Here is a 20,596-nt window from a genome sequence, read left to right as displayed (position 1 = left end):
GCCTCCTCTCCCTAGTTTCCTGATCCTCTTGACTGTCTTTGAGTAGTCTTATTTCCTGGGTTAACCTCGGAATGTCATTCTGTTGTTGCCCGCATTTGAAGTGATACCTCCGTCTTGTTATCTGGCTCCATCATTCTTTGATTTAAAGAGGCAACTTCTTTTTTAAATTCTTTGACAGCACGACGGAGGTCTGATTGGAATGAGCTCTGCATTTTCTTGAACAGATCTTCCAAGTAGTCTCATGTAACCTCCCTGCTTTCTTCTCTATCTAGGCTTTGTTCTAGGCATGAGAGGGCGAATGATACAGCTCTATATGCTAGAGTATACGGTGACCTGTCGATAGCGATCTCTCCCTGCATGGAGTTAACTGTTGATACCCTGTGGTGTGTGGAGTATCACTCTTAAAGGAATCTTGATGCTAGCGTCCGGTTCATGATGACACATTCTAACGTTTTCAAGTTAACTACCTGATAACTAAAGTAGTTAGCTAAACTATGTTATGGGCCCCAGGAGGCAGCCACTAGCGCTAGCCAGTCCCTTTTGCAACAGCATTGCATAAGGAAATTTGGTGACATAAACCGCTAGTGTTTATGTCAATACGGGGTTGCATTACAAATTACCTAGTGACCCTGTCACAAGTATTTAAAGAATCGCTGGCTTTAAGGTTTATGTATCTAAGATCTCTCTCCAGACCTTATAGGGTGAATTATACAACTCTATACACCAAACCACACGGCGACCTGCAGGTAGGGATCTCTCCCTGCACGGAGTTAATTGCCTATACACTATCTTTTGTGGAGTATTATATACAAATGAGTTCTCAGTCTCCTTCAGAGCACTGCTTTGATCCCATAAGCACCAATGATACTTTTCATATGGGGTATGCCATCTGTCAGGTATACATACTGTATGCAGACTAAAGCTCTACATTTTTCTGCAAGTGCATCTTTGTTACATGTGGTACATACACATTAGCAACTAAGTATAACTAATATTGACAATAATAGGACATCTCTGAGATATAGAGATCTCCAGACAGTGTTTGGGGAACCAATTGTGGTCCCAGTTCAGCACTCTGCGTCTTTTAGGTTTTAAATGACAATTTGTTTGTTTCTTTTGTTCCTAAAATATTAAAATTATGATATACTGTATATTAGGAGTCTATGCCGTGCAAAGTATCCCTAATATGTGGCCTGAATTTTGATACGTAGGTCTGTGGATAAAAATCTACATATTGGGACAGATTGGACGTCATCGACTGTGTCCCAGAAACAATAGGTCTGCAAGGAGGATTTATTGTACATTTATGCACCGTAGGCAAGTGATAGAAGATAGGGATCCTAGGAAAAGTGATGTAAAGAAATTTAATTTCCATGTCGGTTATAATACATCTGGTCTGTGCATCAATAAGTAAAGAGTGTAATGCACTTTGATAATCTTTAGTGGGATCACACTTCAATATAATGTAGGATGCTCTATCAGACAAAAGGCGCATAGCTTTGCCTATATATACGGATTTGTCCTGTAGGACAATTCCCCCTCCCCTTATCGGCTTGCCTGATAACAAAGTCCTCCATTTCCTTCAGTTCATTTCACGCCAACAATTCACCTCTAGATAAATTATTCTTTAGAGGTTCCCTTTGTTGGTCTTTACATAATTTTTGGAGATTACTGTGAACAAGGGAATAAAATGTATCTATAAAATTCCCCTTGGATAGGTAAGGGAAAAAATGTGACCTTGGTTTAAATGGAGATTGAATTATCGGACATCCCTCAACCCGGGACGAGGGGAATGACTCTGACCCTTGAGAGATACCTCTAATGGAATCAGTAGACACATTAGACTTTGACCACAAAGAGGCCGGAGTTTTAATATGAATGTGATCATTGACGTAAAAAATGGGTAAAGACTTGTTACTATTATCTTTTAAAAGAAAATGTATTTTTAATGTGAGTTTACGTATAAACCGATTAAGGTCTACGAATAACTCAAAAGAGTCAGTGTAAGCATTAGGGCAGAAAGACAAACTTCTATTAAGAATGTAAACCTGATTCATAGAGAGAACATGGGAAGATAAATTGAAGATACGTTTGGGTTCGGGTGGCACCAATATTCTCAGTCTCAATTCCTTCTTCTCTTGTATCTTTCTCCCTGTCCTGCTGCCTCTTCGACGAAACCTCCTCTTTTTACACAACGGCACCTCCTACCATCAAGTAAACCATCATGGACATCAACCACCACACTTGCTAAGGTCTTACATTCAAGAACCACTGCTATCCTATCTACGTGGATGCATAAACTTCAATACTCTGATACACAGAGACACATACACAAACAAATACACTGACATATACAACTAGAACCCTGTGCTATTGTGCTTTTAGGGGTGTTCATCCCCTGGCAGATACTGTACATTATATCCCTGAAAATCCTCTGTCCAGAGACTAGTGATGTACCGGGTACCAGGAAATTACCCGATATCCGGCCTACCCAAATACAAAAAAAAAAAAAAGCGCAAACTGACTGTTTCACCAAACAATATAGCCAAGACAAAAAGTGCTCTGCAGTGCAGCTAAAACAATGGGTCTCTAGAAGCCTCTAACAGAATATACGTGAAGATTAAAGCGCAATTGAGTGAGTGTTGTTTGAGATACAAACAATATAAACCAATAAGTGCAGTGCTAATAAGTGAATAAAACACTCACAATAGTACTGGTGATGGATGTCTCTTGTTGGGAGTGTGTGTGTTCAATCTGTTGCTACATTTACTTTATATGTGAGTATAGACATTGTTCTGTTTCTCCAGTGAATATCTACTTGGCATATATATAGTTTTATCAGACCCTGTATCAACAGGACCTGTTTAAGTGTGGTTACTATACCTTTCAACTATACTTCTCACTGGACCTGTAGCCCCTACATTTATTCACTAGCTGCGCTGTCTCGTCTGTGGAGTGTTTTAACTACACTGTATATATTTTGTCACGTATTTTCGTTGTGTTTTACAGTTTATTAAAGTTTATTATTTTGCGTCTTGTGTTCAATGGTGTTGCGGTACCTTTGGTGGTCTGTTCCCATTTTTTGGTAGTAGATTATTAAACTACTACTTGTAGTATACCTTGTTCACTACTTTCACATCATGAGTGCAATTATTAGGTGGCTTGGGTGACCACCTGGTCACTCTTTTGTGTGTTTTTCTGATGGATGTCTCTGCAATCTGCTTGGTTCTTCAAAAGATACACATAGGAGAAGACATGGCATAATACATTTTAATAACACAATACACAAAGCTGGGAGAAGAAATAAACTCACATTCTCCCAGTTGTAAGACGCATTAGGTGCATTAAGGGTACACTCATACCACTCTGGATCTCTCACAGGATTCAGCAAACTTTTAAAGTCTTTTTCCTCCACCTCGGTTGCCTCACTCGTCTGTTTCACCTGGTAGTAGGCGCCGGCACTTCCGTGTCTGCGCGCTCTCCAGTACGGTGGCTCGATGGAGTCTGATGTTTCAGTTCCTGATTATGGAGTCCTCAGAGGGAAAAAACTATAGGACAGCCGGGGAGGAGCTGTGCTGTAGCAGCGGCAGACACCGGAAGTCTTCCGGGTCAGACCCCTGGGGCGCGCTCCTCCCCGGCTGTCCTCCTAGTGCCGCTCCTGCTCTGGTCACATGTTCCTCTGCTCCCACCGCCACCAGGATGCCGCCGTCATCCTGCTCACCCTCCGCCGCCGGCTGTAGATCCTTCAAAACTACTCTACTACGTGGCCGGTCATTTTGTTTTCCGGGTACATGGTACCCGTTACCCTGTCATTTTTTGGACCCAGTACAACACTACCAGTGACTATTATACTATGTAACTATAAACTCCAGCACCTGCATAGGTAGAACATTCATAAAGACATTGTCCAGGATAAATGAATCTGCACAGAAGTCAGCAAAGGAGGAATTCTAAAACAAGAGATCCGACTCTGAAGCTGGAGGGTGGGAGGCTTAAGCTGCGTCCATAGTTGATCCGACGGCATGAGCGACATCGCTCACGCCAAATACAAACAAATGGAGGCCTGTGTACATGTCCATAGAGCATGCGTGCGCACGCGTGCATGTAAGCGCCGAGGTGGCCGATGCGTAGTGAGAAAACTTGTTTGTCTTTGCCGTGCAACGGCGGGGTCACGTGCGCGGTTCAGCCAATGAGGGCAAACTGCTCACATGATGTCACGCCCTCGCCACGCCCCCCCCCCATTGCGCAACCCTGCAGGCTACGGATCTCCTCAAGTACAGGTGCACGTGACGTCACACACTCGGTCGCGAGCGTACGTGCGCCTACTATAGACCTGGCCTTAGGGGGAAAGTGAGGAAGCCCTTCTTCACTGAAAGGGTAGGGGGTACATGGGACAGCCTCCCAGCAGAGGTGGAGCAGGTTAATACAGCAAATTAATTAGTGTACATGGGATAGACACCTTGGCCCTAAAAGATCTCAGGGGGTCTGATGCTTCACACCAGGTAGGAGGGTGAGTAGACTGGGTGGGATACATGCTCCTTATAGGATCGCCTTGTTTCTATCTGAAGCAGTTTTGAATTCCCTTACTGTATTAGACTCTACCACCTCTGTTGTGAGGCAATTCCATAAATCAACCACCCTTTCTGTGGAGAACTTCTGCTCATTTCTCCTGAGCCTCCCACCCTTCAATTTGAGTGCACGACAACCGCTTATTCTAGCACTTCTCTTTCTCTAAAATGTGCATATCTCCTGTACCCTGTTGAAACTCCGATACCTTGTTGAAACTCTTTATATATTTGAAAGTTTCTATCATATTTCTTTCGCTCTCCCTTTTCTCCTCCAAGCTGTACATGTTGAGGTTTTTTAGTCTTTCCTGATAAGTTTTATTATGTACCATTTTAGTAGATATTCTTTGCACGTATATGCACAGTTGGTTTCTATTTTTCTCTGTTTTAAAGGCCCCAAGAGAAACAAAGGGGAAGATCAGGGATGGTTTTATTAGTCTCAAGAACACCCTGGCCAGGATACGCCAGGGTTCCTTTAAAGCCCCAAGATTTGATGAAAAGGAGAAACAAAAAGAGGAGCTTAGGATGGTCGGGGACATCAGGACAGAAGTTCCCTTTGAAGTTAGCTACCCAGTTGATGAATATCAGGAGGAGCTGGTTGTCCATCTGAGAGACCAGTCTTGGCAGAAGGGCAAAAATGGAGATGACAAACATGTCTTCAAAATTGACCCACAAAAGGAGTACGGGATGGTGTATGACAGCTGGAAAAGGCATATTCAAAGCTTAGTGGAGCGCTATGAGCTGGAGTCTGCTGGGAGCCAGGTCAAGATACAGGAGTTGGTTACTGACTTTAGGAGAAGCTCCCAAGAAAACATAGGTTAGGATCAACCTTCTACTAGAGCATTAGGGACTGGAGACAATCACAGCTGAAGTCTATGAGACCTGTGATTCCAAAAAAATTAGTGAGACTATCCGTATTAAGAGTGAGACTGTCCTTCTAATGAGTGGAACTTTCTTTTTAATTAGTGGGACACTCACTCTAAACTAGATTGAGACTTCCAAAAAATCAGACTGGCCTTCTAAAGAGTGACATTATCATTCTGTAGAGGGGGAGTATCCTGCTAAAGAGTGAGACTATAGTTCTAATGAGTAAATACTGCCCATCTAATGAGTGAGACTGCCTTTGTAATAAATGAGACTCAATTTAAATGAGCAAGTCAGCCTTCCAAACAGTAAATTCCAGGCCAGTGAGAATGACTTGACATTCACTTAAAATTAGTTACACTGCCTTCCAAGGCCAGTCGTACTGTCTTCCAGAGTAAGGGGCCGCAAACTTTTTTATTTGCGCCCCCCTGCCTGCTCTACTGCCCCCCCCCCCTATCCTGCTCACGTCCCCTTCTTACCTTTTCTCCGGCGTCATTTGACATCACAAAATCATGTGATATCACGTTTCCATGGCAGCACATTGCCATTTGACACTGTGGCGTCATTTGACTCAGCATTGTCATGGCAACGCATCGCCAGAAGCCGCCTGAGAGAAGGTAAGAGACCTTCAGAGGCCTCCCACCCTCCCCCGGCATTTTATTTATATTTTAGGGGAGGTAAGAGTGCGGGGCCCTCTGTAAGCGCCGCGGCCCCCCACAGAAAGTTTTGCATGCCCCCCCCAGTTTGCGCACCCCTGTTCCAGAGAATCAGACTCACAAAAAAGGAGAGGCGAAAACAGACACTATATTGTATATTAGACGAAAAAAATCTTTAACAAAAAAATAAATGCAGGTGGGAACACAAGCTTTAACAACAAATACTGATATAACCAGTCAGATATGAACCAATAACAATTTTTCTTATTATTACAGCCAAGGCTCCTCCTAATCTCCTGGATTTCATGCAAACACAGATGGACAGAGGTAGCTTCAAGGTGTCAGATATTTGTCCAGAGATTGTTGAAGCCATGCGATTGGCTGCGACGGTTCTTCCCAGTAAAGAATGGGCCAATCTCTGGTCGGGATTCCATTCCTTGGAGGATTCTAAGAAAACATGGAAAGACCTGAGAGCTTCCCAGGAACCTAGGAAGCAGACCAAAGTGGCCCCCCACAAATTGCCTAGGGTCATGGAGGGTGAGATCACTCCAGTAGCTCATCTAAAAGAATCTGAATTCCAGGGGAAAACTCCACCCCAACAGAGATCTGTGGAAGACCAGCTGCATGGAAGAGAAACAGGTATAGAGCTTTGGGGGTCTGAGCCAAAACAAGGACTCAGCCCCCTCCCACTCCCATCAAGACTTACCCCTGCAGATACTGTGACATGGGAGACATTTTTGAGGTCTCAGCAAGAACAAGGACTTAGCCCCTTCGTGGTCATGCCATCAATTACCCCTTCAGACAGCACTACTTGGAAAAAGGGTTTGGGGTCAGAGCGAAAACTAGAGCAAAGACTCGGACAACTCCCTGTCCCTTCAAGAGTAGCCCTCCCAGACACAGCAAATTGGGAGAAGTTCCAAATTGTTATCCCGTACTTGTTTTATGTCAAGCAATTGAATGCCACGTACAGAAATGAGTTGGCTGATTGTCTCTATTGCTTAAAGACCCTGCGTAGGCTGAAGCACAAAGACCCTAAATATAAGAAGGAGGAGGAGGTCGGGGTCAGAAGGCGTCTGCCTTCTATTATGAGCAGAGGATTCCAAGTGGGAAATGCTGTTGTGGGACAGAGGGTCCTAAACAAGGTTCTATTTGAAGACCTAGGTGAAAGCAGCATCGGCCTTCACCATGTGGTGCCACTTTATTGGCAGAACAACGTCCAACCACTCCGACATTCGGGGACAACAAAATATGGAGCGCTGAGACTCAGATGGGTTACTGGGAGGCAGCCTGTGAGGATGTGTTTCTCACCAATATGACAATATGACAATAGGGTCTTTGTACGGTATCAAGACAAATAAATCTCATGTTAAATTATACACTGTATTGTTTTAATCTAAGGAGCCTGTTATATAGCTTTCTTACATGTAAAGACAGCAATATTTAGACCAAATCAGACCTGGTGGAGTTTGTGACACTAAAAAAATGAGGGAAAAGGTTTTGTAATGCATTATGTAACACTTCCAATTACTCCACATAGCTGCTACCTATAACTCCTCCTATTGCTTCAAATAACAGCTCCATATAATTCCTCAGATTGCTCCATATAACTCCTCCCAAACTCCCCCTATAGCTCCCTTTAACTCTATCCTAAACCCCCTCCATGCTCTATTTAACTGCTCACTATAACTCCTCATAATGTTCCAGATAACCATTACCTATACCTCCTCATACTGTCCAATATAACTGCTCCCTTAAACTCCCCCCTAAATCCTTCTATGGCTCCATATAACCACTATCTATAACTCCTACTGCTCCATCAACCTCCTCTCTACAACTCCTCCCATTGTTTCATATAACCATTCCCTGTAACTCCTCCTATTACTTCATATACAATACCGACACGAGCAGGGCTAGTTCCGCAAGCCGGGGGATGCCCCGGCTTGCTAGCCCCACTCCCTCGGTGTGCCGCGCGTCACCGATGCGCGGTCACGCTTCATCGGGTGCCTGCGCCCTCTGCGCGCATGCCCAGGGCTCCCCGAGGGAGCCCTGGTGTGCCGTGATCTATGGGACGGCGGTGGGGGGTTCCGGGGGGCCCGGCGGACCCGGAGAGGCGAGGGAGAAGCCCCGATCGGAGGGCCGCTCCTCCAAGGCTTCGGCGCACGTTCGGGACACCCCGGCGCGTGCCTGGTTACTGTCGCGGCCGAGACCGGGCAAATGCTCGAATAAACTCGGCCGCGACAGTAACACCTACTGACACTTTCCAAATCCCAACCCGTTACACACAGAGCAGAGCACCTTGATACATTGATGCCCAGGATAAATATGCATCTCCATATCTGCCTTGCTACGCTTTTCTTGCTTATGTAGAGCACTTTCTCCCACCCCCTGGGAGATAAGGCAGCTACCATGTGTGTGGTGCGTTACCTGTGGCTCACAGGAGGCCTGAGCCTCCGATGCTGGGAGCCTGTGGTGTGCCTGATCCGTCTGGTGACAGCGCCTCCACCTGTGCGGGATCCTACTATGTTGGATAACCCCGCCACAGGACCCAATACAATAATACACACACTGATAAGAATAACAGTTTACTACATGCATAAAAAAAAGGGTAACACTATAACGTTCCCATCAACTAGGCCACGCACAGCCGTAACCCCACAGTGCCCTCTAACAGTGTCCACACCTGATGGGATATTCCCCAAAGTACTGAGGGGCCCTTGGTAGCCACCCACCCAATGTGTGAGACAGCGCTGCCCACAACTAACGTTTGTAGAGTTGGTGCACTTGTTGATAACTGCCGGCACCAGCACCCGATAGCACCGACTGTAGACAAAGGAGCCGTCCGGTCTTACGCCGACGTCGTCAGTGATAAGTCGGCCTCCATGTTGGGTGGTGTCCGGCTGGAGGGTCCCAGCATGAAGAGAGTCTCTTATCTGGTGGGGTGATCTGGTCCTAGACCACCGAATGGCCAGTTCGCGGCCACGTCCTGGCTGTGTTCCTCACACTAGTACTACAGGGGCAGTGTCCCTAACTAATGGGCCTGTCCCTGCAGCAACCACAATCTGAGGGGAGTTAGGGCCTAGCTAGGGCCTCAGGGGGGTCTCTGGCCTAGTGAAGGGGGCACAGACACCCTGCACACACAACCTACCCTCTTCTTGTCCCAGCTCCGACAGGTGGGTTCCTAGCGCACGCAATGTATCAATATCTCTTGCAGGGGATTCTAGCCGTCCTAGTGGCTAAGCGTAGCCAGGTGATCTGCAGCCTCAGGGGCTGCTGGGTTTTGTAGTCCCCGTGGAGTACCTTCCCTGCAAAGGCAGCTTCACACTGCGCATGTGCAACTGCACTGTGCATGCGCGGCCACAACTGTCATGGCGGCGCCCTGCTATGGGAGCTGACGCGGACCTTCGGCGACCCTCTCACCATTCTGAACGGCTGCACTGCCTCAGCAACCTCCCCCGCTGTAGCGGAGGAAGCGGGGAACCGGGGGAGGACCAGGGGACCCAGGCTATACTTAAGAAAACGATCTTCGGTATTATCAAGAGATTACATAAAGATGGTATAAACTCCCCAGAACATCAAGTTAACAGCTTAACATTAAAAGTTACAAAAGAAAATGAATCACTGAAGTTATCTATATTTAATTAATTAAAAGTCACTGTCACGGGAAGCGACCGTGGGGCTGAAGTCCAGTAGCTGGGACAGACTAGCAGGCAAGTGCCGATTGTCAGTGGACAGGCAGTGGTCAGAGACAGGCAGGTGGCAGTGGTCAGGGGCAGGCAGCAGGCTGGTAGCGGTGGTCAGTGGACAGGCAGTGGTCAGAGGCAGGCAGTTGGTTGGTAGCAGTGGTCAGTGGATAGGCAGTGGTAAGAGGCAGGCAGGAGGTTGGCAGGGTTGGTCAGTGGATAGGCAGTGGTCAGATAGTAGGCTGTTAGCAATGGTCAGTGGACAGGCAGCAGGTTGGTAGCAGTGATTAGTTGACAGGCAGTGGCCAGAGTCAGGCAGCAGGTTGGTTGCGGTGATCAGTGGATAGGCAGTGGTCAGTCAGGCAGCAGGTTGGTAGCAGTGGTCGCAGGCAGCAGGTTGGTAGCAGTGGTCAGAGGCAGGTAATAGGCTGGTAGCAGTGGTCAGGAACAAGTCAGGTTAATGACAAGAGAGGAGCAACCTAGTTGGGGTCCGAATAAGGTCTGGACGAAGATAGGGAGACAGCAACACGAATGAGGCAGCAAGGTTGATCAGAGGGGGAAAAACACAATAATCAGGCAAGGAGGAACAAGAAGGGGAGGTTTAAAAAAGGTCTGGGATCCCTGCAGGAACGGCAGTCCTGGTGGCAGGCAGGCATAACTCCAGCCCAAGAGTGCAGAGACCCGAGTTCAAGACCACCGGCGACATCCATCAGGGAGTCACTGTCATTAGATCACTTTGGACATACATGGTACTGACCCTTTAACACATTAAATATGGCATCGTCATTAGGTCACTTTGCAACTGACCTTTTAACCCATTAAACATGTTACAGTCCATAGGAACATTTATAAGTGTTTGACACTTATATACATATTGTGGCAGGACAGCCTCGCGGCGGGGTCAGTAAGATGCTAGACACGATGGGAAACTTTAAACTATAGTGGTTTATTAGCCACAACCAAAATAAAGTATGGGTGCACTGTCTCTTTAAGAAACTACTTTCTGGAAATTAAAGCCTATTCCCGTTAGGGATACTAACTCACTTCTTGAGCCCTTACTAACAGGGCAGCCAGCTAATCTGGTTATGCCCAAAACATATGCTACACAAAGGATAACCAATAAGTATAAGAATACAGTCTTATCTGTTTTGCAGCTCCAGTAGCAAACAGGAACACCGGTTCTGGGGAGCAGGCTGTATCCAGCTCACAGCAATCTTTATCTTTATCCTGGGTTGGGGTCCCAGCTGGTCCCAGCAGCATAGCTCCTCGCAGGACTGGGGGACCAGTGCAACAGCTACGGCTTCCCAGCCGGGAGAAGTCTCTCCACCCTCACGTGGAAAAACAAGCTCACCTTGTGTGAGCAACTTCCTGCTTTTTAAAGCACTTGTTTCCCTGATGAGTTCAGCCCCTGTTTAATCAGTCTTCAGCTGTGCTTTCTCTGTCTGAGGAGATTAACACTCTGTGAACTGGCTGCAGCATCTCTCCATTCACTGTTCCAGCCTACTGAGTCAGTGACTCTGTAACAATATATATATAATGTGGTAATTTTGTCGGTTTCTTAGAGCTTGCTGGGTATCTGTGTGTTTATTAACTTTGTTCAGCTGATCTCGGTGGTTTTGGAGGTTAGTGGCTCCTCCCTCCCAGGGTTAAAGCACGCCCCTCCCCACTTTACAAATAAGCAGTTGTCTCATGCAGCTTGTTGTGACAGATCCAATGCAATCATTCTTCCTCTAACTATAGAGCCACATAAGAATTTTAATCAGTTAGTGTTAGGACCTGCAATATTTGGTCATGCCTTGAAGTGGCTTGCAGGCTTAAAATGCTTTGGCCAAAGGGTTTAACTAATTGACCCATTTTCAAGAAATATATAGGTATTTCACTGTATATTTTTGTCATATTGGATGTTGTAAGGAATCCACTACTGGTTCTGACTATAGTCTTGCAGAATCATGCAGTTGCAAGCTTCCCCTGGCAATCAAAGGCACATGTGCTGCCTCTCATTGCAGCTTTTGCCCTGTGCTACATCATTGGAGGAATACTCACACACCCTCCTCCTGTGATTGGATCTCCGCCCTTTATTTTCTAGGGGTTGGCACTGAACCAGCGCCGAGCATAACCATTCCTACCTCTATGTTACTGTCTCTGCCACAAACCACCCCAGGCCTCTCTCCTAGCGTTCTTACCTTCCAAGTTCCTGAGTATCCAGAGGTCTGTTCCTGGACGTCCGTGCTGAAGCGTTGTTGCCAGCACTGGTACCTGCTGCATTCCCTTCTAGCAGTGGCTACCCTTCCTTTCCTGCGGCCTGCTGCTATCTCCTTGCAGTGGCCTGCCCTGGACGTCTGTGCTGAAGCGTTGTTGCCAGCACTGGTACCTGCTGCATTCCCTCCTAGCAGTGGCTACCCTTTCTGTTCCTGCGGCCTGCTGCTATTCCCCTGCAGTGGCCTGTCCTGAATGTCTGTGCTGAAGCGTTGTTGCCAGCACTGTCCTGCTGCTATTCCCCTGCAGTGGCCTGTCCTGAACGTCTGTGCTGAAGCGTTGTTGCCAGCACTGGTACCTGCTGCATTCCCTCCTAGCAGTGGCTACCCTTCCTTTCCTGCGGCCTGCTGCTATCCTCTTGCAGTGGCCTGCCTTGGACTTCTGCGCTGAAGCGTTGGTTCTTCCCGACGCTGCCCTGCGGTGAACTTCGGCCAGCCTGCTGTCTCCTCCTGCTGAGATCGGCGTCATGGGCCGAGGCCGCTCCTCGCGCAGAAGCCACCCCCGCGCTCACGCTCCTAAGCTGAAGCGGGGAACTCCTGACTTCCTGTTGCCGAACTCCTGCTTCATTAACGACGATGCTGCCTTCTCCAATCCTGACCCTGCGATGTACGACTACGAACTGCGCACTCCGGATCAGTCTGCGTGGACTAAGGTCGGTGATTATAGAACCCCACCTCAGCCCCGCGGTCCGGTCCCGGTTTGTGGCGAGCATCGGTGTAACAGTATGCTCGGCCCATTAAAACCGGACCGCGCCGTGGCGGGGGATGGCAATTTACCAACTGAAGTTATGTCCCGGCCTGCGTATCAGTCCCACTATGAAGGCCAGTATTTGTGTGAAGTAATACCCCTGATGGATGAAATGTTTACCTATGAAGGTTTAACCCCTTTGCAAAGACAATGCCGTTGTGATCTCTTTATTAAGGCTTACTGCATCCAGGACTTAAAACAGTCTCTGGCTAATTGTATTTGCTCTCCTGATTCCCCTATAACCTGGGATAACGTGTACCCTATGGAACTGGCCGACGCCCAAGAGCACTCTATGCCCTGGCCTTATCACTGGACATTCATCTAGTACAACAGGGCGCCCTCCTCATGTTGGCTCAGTCTCAAGATACACTCCATGTACTTTCCTCAACACTAGACATTCACATAATAGAACAGGACCCCCTCCTTGCCAGCTACGCTGCTGCTTGGCAGATTCTCTATGCTGCCAGTCCTGTTGCTAAACCTGTGGGGGTACCTCCCTCTCCTAAGAATGGTCAAACCATCTCTCTGTCGCTGCCCGCTAAGGAAGAAGCTGCCACGCTCCCCAATCCTGAGTTAACCTCCCTGGGTTCTGTCCCCAAGGTTATTCCGGTCTTAACCCCTGCTAGTCAGGCCTATGAGTCCCCCATTGTAAATCCCTGCATTCCCCAGGTCAGTGTGTCTTCCCTAGCACCAGAGAATGAATCCTGTTTGCCCTCTTTTTCTAACCCAAAAATTCTAAGCTGTTTCCGAGGTTTTTTCTGTGTTAACCCCTGCTAGTCTGCTCTGTGAGGTCCCTACTGCTAACCCTAGTATTCCGCAGTCTAATGTTAGGTCCCTAGGGCAAGAAGCAGAACCCCCTATGACCCCACTTTCGGAGACTAGCTTCTATTTCTCTGATTCTCAGGTACAGAGTAATTTAACCCCTGTGAACCTCCCTTGGTAAATCCCTATAGTTCGTCAGTCAAGGACACCTCCTTAGCTTCGGAGGATAAACCCCTTATGTCCTCTGATTCGGCTAAAATTCTCGGGGCTACCCCCCCTGAACTTTCGGCAATAATATTGGCTCCAGTTAAGGGTATTTTGGAGCCGTTTTTTTCTCTAAATCTGTTCGCAGAATCCCTACTCCTAGGTATTTCGCTGACCCCGTCTATGACTCAGGGAGCTGAAACCCCTGCTTCCGAGCATAGACCCCTTTTCGTGGAATCTGTTGTCGTTTCTGATGTCCCAGACACTCTTTCCCAAATATCCACTTCAGAGACCAGCACAGTCGTGGTTGCCCCACTTGCACTGTCTGTGGTCTCCTTTTCTCAAATCCTAGGGTTTAAAGTGAACAGTACATATTATGTCCCTTTCCAAGTTACCCCTTCTGAGATCAGCATATCTGCTGTTGCTCCCTTAGTACAATTACAGTCAGGGTTCCCCTTTTTGAAGGATCAAGTTTTCAAATGTAAAACTCCCTTTATCCCTGAGTTTGTAAAACTGCAGTCCCTTCTCACTGTAGTTAAAGGTTCTCAAGCAGCCGCTGAGTTAAGCTCTGCCGCTGCAAAATCTTCTGTTGTAGAAGCAATCTTTCCTAGCTTACTTCTGTCTGTCCTTTCTGTGATGCCTATCACCTTTACTAAAATTTCTGTTTTGCAAGGTATTTCTCCTATTAAGTCTGTGATACCTGCAATTTCTTTAATTGGTTCCAAAAACCCTGTCACTAAGTTTCCCATGGAGTCTGATGCCCTCACTTGGGATTCTCTGGGACCCAATTCTGAAACAAGCGCAATGTTCTCTGATTTCATTACAAGCAAGATGTCCCTTGTTTCTATTGGAAAGTCTACCCCAGTTTCTCTCACGGATCATGCCACAGCCTCCGGGATCATTAAAAATGACTTTAAGTCTGGGATGCCCACTCCTGTAATAATACTGTTTCACGCTGATTCACCCACAGTATTCGGGGTATCCACTACTGACTGTATGTCTACTACCACGAACTCAGGGTTATCGCATTTGGAACTTTCCCTTTTTTCAAAAGATCCCGTCTTTAAGATGGACTTATATTTCTCTGTGTCTTCCACAATACTTGGGGTACTTGCTATTGACTGTCCTAACCCAAAACTAGGGTTACCTCCCAAGAAGGTGCCTGGAGCTACCGATGTTAAAAACCCTATGTTTAAAACAGTAACAATTTGCATTGCTTCTCCCACAGTATCATGTGAAACCTGGGTACCTGGGACCTCCACTCCGAAGCCAAGCTCTAGTTCTCTGTCTTCTTTCTCTGTGTTGGAGGTACCCAGCTTTAACCCCAAGACTTTTTTCCCTAAGGCTGATGCACCGCTTAACCGCCTGCCTTTTTTTTTGGATAAAATCTGTTTTCTCACCTTTCAAACAGACTCCTTACTCGCAGGTCTCTGTGCGGTGCCCAAAGTGCCCTTTCTGGATGGCATTTGGCCTTTCTCTAAGACGAAGATACCCTTACTGGACCTCGTCGCTTTACCTGAAGCGTCCGTCCCTATTCTCTATGGGTCCATTATGGGTATAGACATGCTTATTATGTCCTTCACCAAGGCCACAATTTCGGAGTTGATTCTCTCTAAAGATCACAAACCAAAGGAAGCGGATCCTTCTTCAACTGCCAGTACCATGACCAAGGGTTGCATACACACTGCTACAGACTCTTGCAAATTGCCTGGGATAGCAACCCTGTTTTGTATCAAAAGTACCGCTGCTATAGTGTGTAGTGAACCCTCCCGCCCCATTCCCTCGCTAACCATCACCCGGAATTCCTTGGAAGCTAAAGACTTTCTCAACTTCCTCCGTGCTGATTTCACTAAAGACATTGCCTTCTCTGAAGATCCCTCTGCCAATTTTGTCCGACAATCTGTGTCCTGTGTCCCGTACTCTTGGACTATTACTATGCACCGGACACCTGGCTACTGCCCTTCTGATGTTCCCATTCCGGAGCCCTCAGGTCCCATTGTCCATGTACCAAGAACTGCAGTGTCACCGCTGTCTTTTATGGCACTCGCCAATGTACACCTGGATTGTGGACCTAATTCTCGCCGGAGACACTTCAGGAACAACTCAATGTCTCCCAGACCTATGAATGGTCCTGTCCACCCAGGCTTCTCACCCAGTGGTGGGGGTACTGTAAGGAATCCCAACAAACTATGGGCTTTCAACGCCACCTCTCGCCTACGGAGGTTTAGGAACAATTCCATGTCCCCCAAATCTGTGATGGTTCCTGTTCGTCCGGAGGTCTCACCTGATGGGGGGGGGGGGGGGGGTACTGTAAGGAATCCACTACTGGCTTTGACTATAGTCTTGCAGAATCATGCAGTTGCAAGCTTCCCCTGGCAATCAAAGGCACATGTGCTGCCTCTCATTGCAGCTTTTGCCCTGTGCTACATCATTGGAGGAATACTCACACACCCACACATTGGATCTCCGCCCTTTATTTTCTAGGCGTTGGCACTGAACCAGCGCCGAACATAACCATTCCTACCTCTATGTTACTGTCTCTGCCACAAACCACCCCAGGCCTCTCTCCTAGCGTTCTTATCTTCCAAGTTCCTGAGTATCCAGAGGTCTGTTCCTGGACGTCCGTGCTGAAGCGTTGTTGCCAGCACTGGTACCTGCTGCATTCCCTCCTAGCAGTGGCTACCCTTCCTTTCCTGTGGCCTGCTGCTATCTCCTTGCAGTAGCCTGCCCTGGACGTCTGTGCTGAAGCGTTGTTGCCAGCACTGGTACCTGCTGCATTCCCTCCTAGCAGTGGCTACCCTTTCTGTTCCTGCGGCCTGCTGCTATTCCCCTGCAGTGGCCTGTCCTGAACGTCTGTGCTGAAGCGTTGTTGCCAGCACTGGTACCTGCTGCATTCCCTCCTAGCAGTGGCTACCCTTCCTTTCCTGCGGCCTGCTGCTATCCTCTTGCAGTGGCCTGCCTTGGACTTCTGCGCTGAAGCGTTGGTTCTTCCCGACGCTGCCCTGCGGTGAACTTCGGCCAGCCTGCTGTCTCCTCCTGCTGAGATCGGCGTCATGGGCCGAGGCCGCTCCTCGCGCAGAAGCCACCCCCGCGCTCACGCTCCTAAGCTGAAGCAGGGAACTCCTGACTTCCTGTTGCCGAACTCCTGCTTCATTAACGACGATGCTGCCTTCTCCAATCCTGACCCTGCGATGTACGACTACGAACTGCGCACTCCGGATCAGTCTGCGTGGACTAAGGTCGGTGATTATATAACCCCACCTCAGCCCCGCGGTCCGGTCCCGGTTTGTGGCGAGCATCGGCGTAACAGATTGTAGCTTTGAGCTTTGTTTTTTGTTGTGAACATTTGCAATAAATAATAACTATATAATGTACAGAGCAATCTGCTCACAAATCTGGTTTTAATGTTTCTTCTTCCAAAATATCCTCGGTGTAGTGGCGTTTCGTGCCAAAGAGGGTAAGAGGGTGCTTTGTCAAAGAATACTCCCAAACATGGAAATACATATTTAATAGACCAATCATATGCTAGTTTTTTGGTTCTACCATCCAATAGCAACAGTTCTGTCAGTACTTAAGCAACTCATGTCCAGTGATCTATATCCCCTGAAGAAGTGCGCATGCGCACGAAACGCGTCGGGCAGATTTGTTATTACGTGTAGAGTGTGGCAGAGGACTTGCATCTATTTGCCATAGCAGTTCAGTGGAGAGGGATTTCGGCGATTTTACCCGCCCCTGTGAGTGCATTTCCGGTAGCAGTTCCAGGAGAGCTCCAGAGTCGCTCGGAGCGACGCACTTCCGGTTGCGGAGCAGAGGAGAGCCCTGGATGTCACGTGTTCGGACGGAGCTGCAGCCGGTCACCATTCATCACAAAACCCCTGCGCATGATCTGTGGCAGTGCTGTAAATAGGATTCCGGTTTTAACCCACCGGATCCCACGTCTGCTACATCATTTTATTGTGTGTAATAAATTAATCTTTAGTATTAGTCAGCCTTGCTTGTTTTATGTAGTGTTTGTCTTGTCTTGTTGGTCCTGCATTTATAGTTATTGCATTTTTGCACTATGATGTGTTTTCTTTGTTTCTCTCTTTCTGCATTATGTTGATGGAGTCCACATATGAAGCCAAGCTGGGAAGATACATCTACAGCTAATTACTGCTTGAGACTCTTTCATTATTGGACATTTATTTTCTACCCTTGGACTAATTGGCGCCGGTCTGTATTGTCTATATTTAATAGGCAGATATTTCAGCAGTGAAGGAATATTGCCCACCAAAAATATGATAGGAAAAAGTTGTCGACAACAATGGGGCAAACTGGGAACATTAAGAGTCCACTTAGAGATAAAAATAAAAGCAGTCCGTGCACTCTAAATCTTATCACAATTTTTTTTTAAATTGTATTAGTCCATCCAGACTATCACAATTTTAAAAGAAACAAAAAAATGCTAATTTTACAACACAAAATCAGCAGAATCATACAATGCATTCTTACCCCGGGGGCCACCCTAGTGGGGTATACAGGTGTGGTGTATTACAAGTGTAACCCACCACTCCTAAAGGGTTACTAGCATGGCTGGTGTATGCTGGGCCCTACCCTGGGTTGCTATGGGGATCCAGACGTCACGTATTGGTATGTAAGAAGAAGGGACTATTCTAGAAAGTTAGGTTCCAGGAGGACATGAAGAGAGGAGCCTCGGGGAGAGTAGATAAGTAATGTGTATAAAGTAATAGTATAGAGCAGGTCCCTCTGTTTGTTATGTTGAAGATAGGGACAGTACCTGTTAAGTTAGGATCCCCGGAAGAAGGAATGGAATCCTGAATAAGTCATAAGAAGGAATATGGCACGACATAGATGGCCTGAGGAAAGATGGCTTTCAGCGGATCAGCTCTACTCACGGATCGGCGCTAATATTCCTCATCAGTCTGTATGGAAGTGGCAGTTCCAAAATACAATAATATTATAGCGCTGTGAATGGGAGAAAAATACAAAACATATTTTAAAAAATGGCCCACGTACCATTCTTCCTTTAAACCCTGCGGTTACTGGGTTTTTTTTAAACAAAATTTCAAAACAATTCTGCAAAGATTATACGTATTACCACCGCTCGCCCCAGGGCTCACATGCACAATACCTTGCACCGAGATATATGAGGAATCACCAGAATGTTGTAAGGTAACATGTTTGGAGACCGGGTGATTTATGTTACGTCTCTCAATTAGTGTAGAGACAACACTCTGAGTTTACTGTGTCCAGGTGGAGGCAGTAGGCCAGAACGTCTCCAAGTTGCATTCCAGTGCTACCTCCACCTGGACACAGTAGACTCAGAGTGTTGTCTCTATATCTATTATTCCTCTAGTGCAGGGGTCGGTAAACTCTTTCCGCTCCTACTTGCGGCTCTCTGCAGGTTGCTGATCCCCAGCTGCTGCCTCTCTCCCTCACTATCCTGCAGGCAAACCTAATCTGACCTGATCCGCAGATGTGGCCTGCTGGAAGGTGTCCGTGGAGGTGCCTGTCCAGGCAGCTTGCTGTAGACTGGTAAAAGGGAGGTTCCCCTGACAGGCACCTCCGTGGGCACCTTTCATCAGGCAGCTCGACAGACCCCCTCCACAGGCCTCTAACAGGCCCCCTCAAACCTCCAATGCAGCCTCAAATCCTCTTCTCCCCCCCTCTCTCTCACTCTCCTTCCTCCTCTCTATCTCCTTCCTCCTCCCCTCTCTCTCCTTCCTCCCCCCTCTCTCTCTCCTTCCTTCCCCCTCTCTCTCTCCTTCCTTTCCCCCCTCTCTCTCTCCCCCCTCCCCCCTCTCTCTCTCTCCACCCCCTCTCTCTCTCCACCCCCTTTCTCTCCTTCCCCCCTGTCCCTCTCTCTCCCTCTCTCCTTCTACCCCGCTCTCCCTCTCTCCTTCTACCCCTCTCTCCCTCTCTCTCTCTCCACCCCCTCTCTCTCTCCTTCCCTCTGGCTTTCTCTCCTTCCCCCCGTGTCTCTCTCTCTCTCTTACTCTCCCTTTCTCCTTCTACCCCTCTCTCCTTCTACCCCTCTCTCTCTCTCTCTCTCCCTCTACCCCTCCCTCTCCCTCTACCCCTCTCCCTCTACCCCTCCCCCTCCTTCCCCTCTCCCTCTCCTTCCCCCTCTCTCCCCCTCCCTCTCTCTCCTCTCCCTCTCTCTCCTCTCTCCCCCCTCCCTCTCTATCCTCTCTCCCCCTCCCTCTCTCTCCTCTCTCCCCCTCCCTCTCTCTCCTCTCTCCCCCCTCCCTCTCTCTCCCCCTCCCTCTCTCCCCCTCCCTCTCTCTCCTCTCTCCCCCTCCCTCTCTTTCCTCTCTCCTCCCTCCCCCTCTCTTCCACCTTCCTCCCTCGCTCTCCTTCCCCCCTCAATCTCCCCCCACCTCTCAAATTATGGACATTCTAAGACAAATCAAGAAAAGCAAGAGGAAAATGCATTGTAAAAAAGGATTTATTATCCCAAAAACTAATTGAAATCATCCAAAGTACCTTCCCCAATAAATCAATCAACTTTCATCTATATACCTTCTGTAATAGACAATGTTACTTCTGAATGTATTACTATCTCCAAAGACGTACTATAGCTGCCACTAGCCCATGAAAAAAGGTTGGAGTATGTTTTGGCAAACTTAGCAACCATAGCAATGCCGCCTTTAGAAAAAGAACACCTCATCAAACATGACATTGTGTGTGTTTCTATATGTGTGTGAGTGTGTTTGTGAGTGTGTGAGTAACTAAGTGATGGATTTACGTAAGAAGTGAATTTGTAAAGACCACTCCCTTTAAGCATATCATTCATAGCTCATCTGAGTTTCACATACCCCATGAACTACTGTACCATACTTTAACAAATCAAAACGTTGAC

General features: G+C 47.6%; 1 protein-coding gene across 2 annotated transcripts in view; it reads left to right on the top strand.

Annotated features, from left to right (window-relative positions):
• The window catches only part of WDR87 (WD repeat domain 87), a 39,883-nt gene extending 32,424 nt beyond the window's left edge, over nucleotides 1-7,459 (top strand). Inside the window, exons 8-9 of one of the 2 annotated variants that reach the window (XM_075606999.1) lie at nucleotides 4,959-5,382; nucleotides 6,362-7,459. In XM_075606999.1, coding sequence (XP_075463114.1) covers nucleotides 4,959-5,382; nucleotides 6,362-7,401 — 1,464 coding nt within the window. In that variant the 3' untranslated portion in view covers nucleotides 7,402-7,459. The remainder of the gene's footprint in view (nucleotides 1-4,958; nucleotides 5,383-6,361) is intronic. The other variant, XM_075607000.1, reaches the window with a different exon arrangement.
• Nucleotides 7,460-20,596: the final 13,137 nt, after the last annotated feature.

Source organism: Ascaphus truei, chromosome 7 (genome assembly GCF_040206685.1).
Source record: "Ascaphus truei isolate aAscTru1 chromosome 7, aAscTru1.hap1, whole genome shotgun sequence".
NCBI lineage: Eukaryota > Metazoa > Chordata > Amphibia > Anura > Ascaphidae > Ascaphus > Ascaphus truei.
Note: the sequence above shows the minus strand (reverse complement) of the source record. Positions and strands in the feature narration are given on the sequence as shown.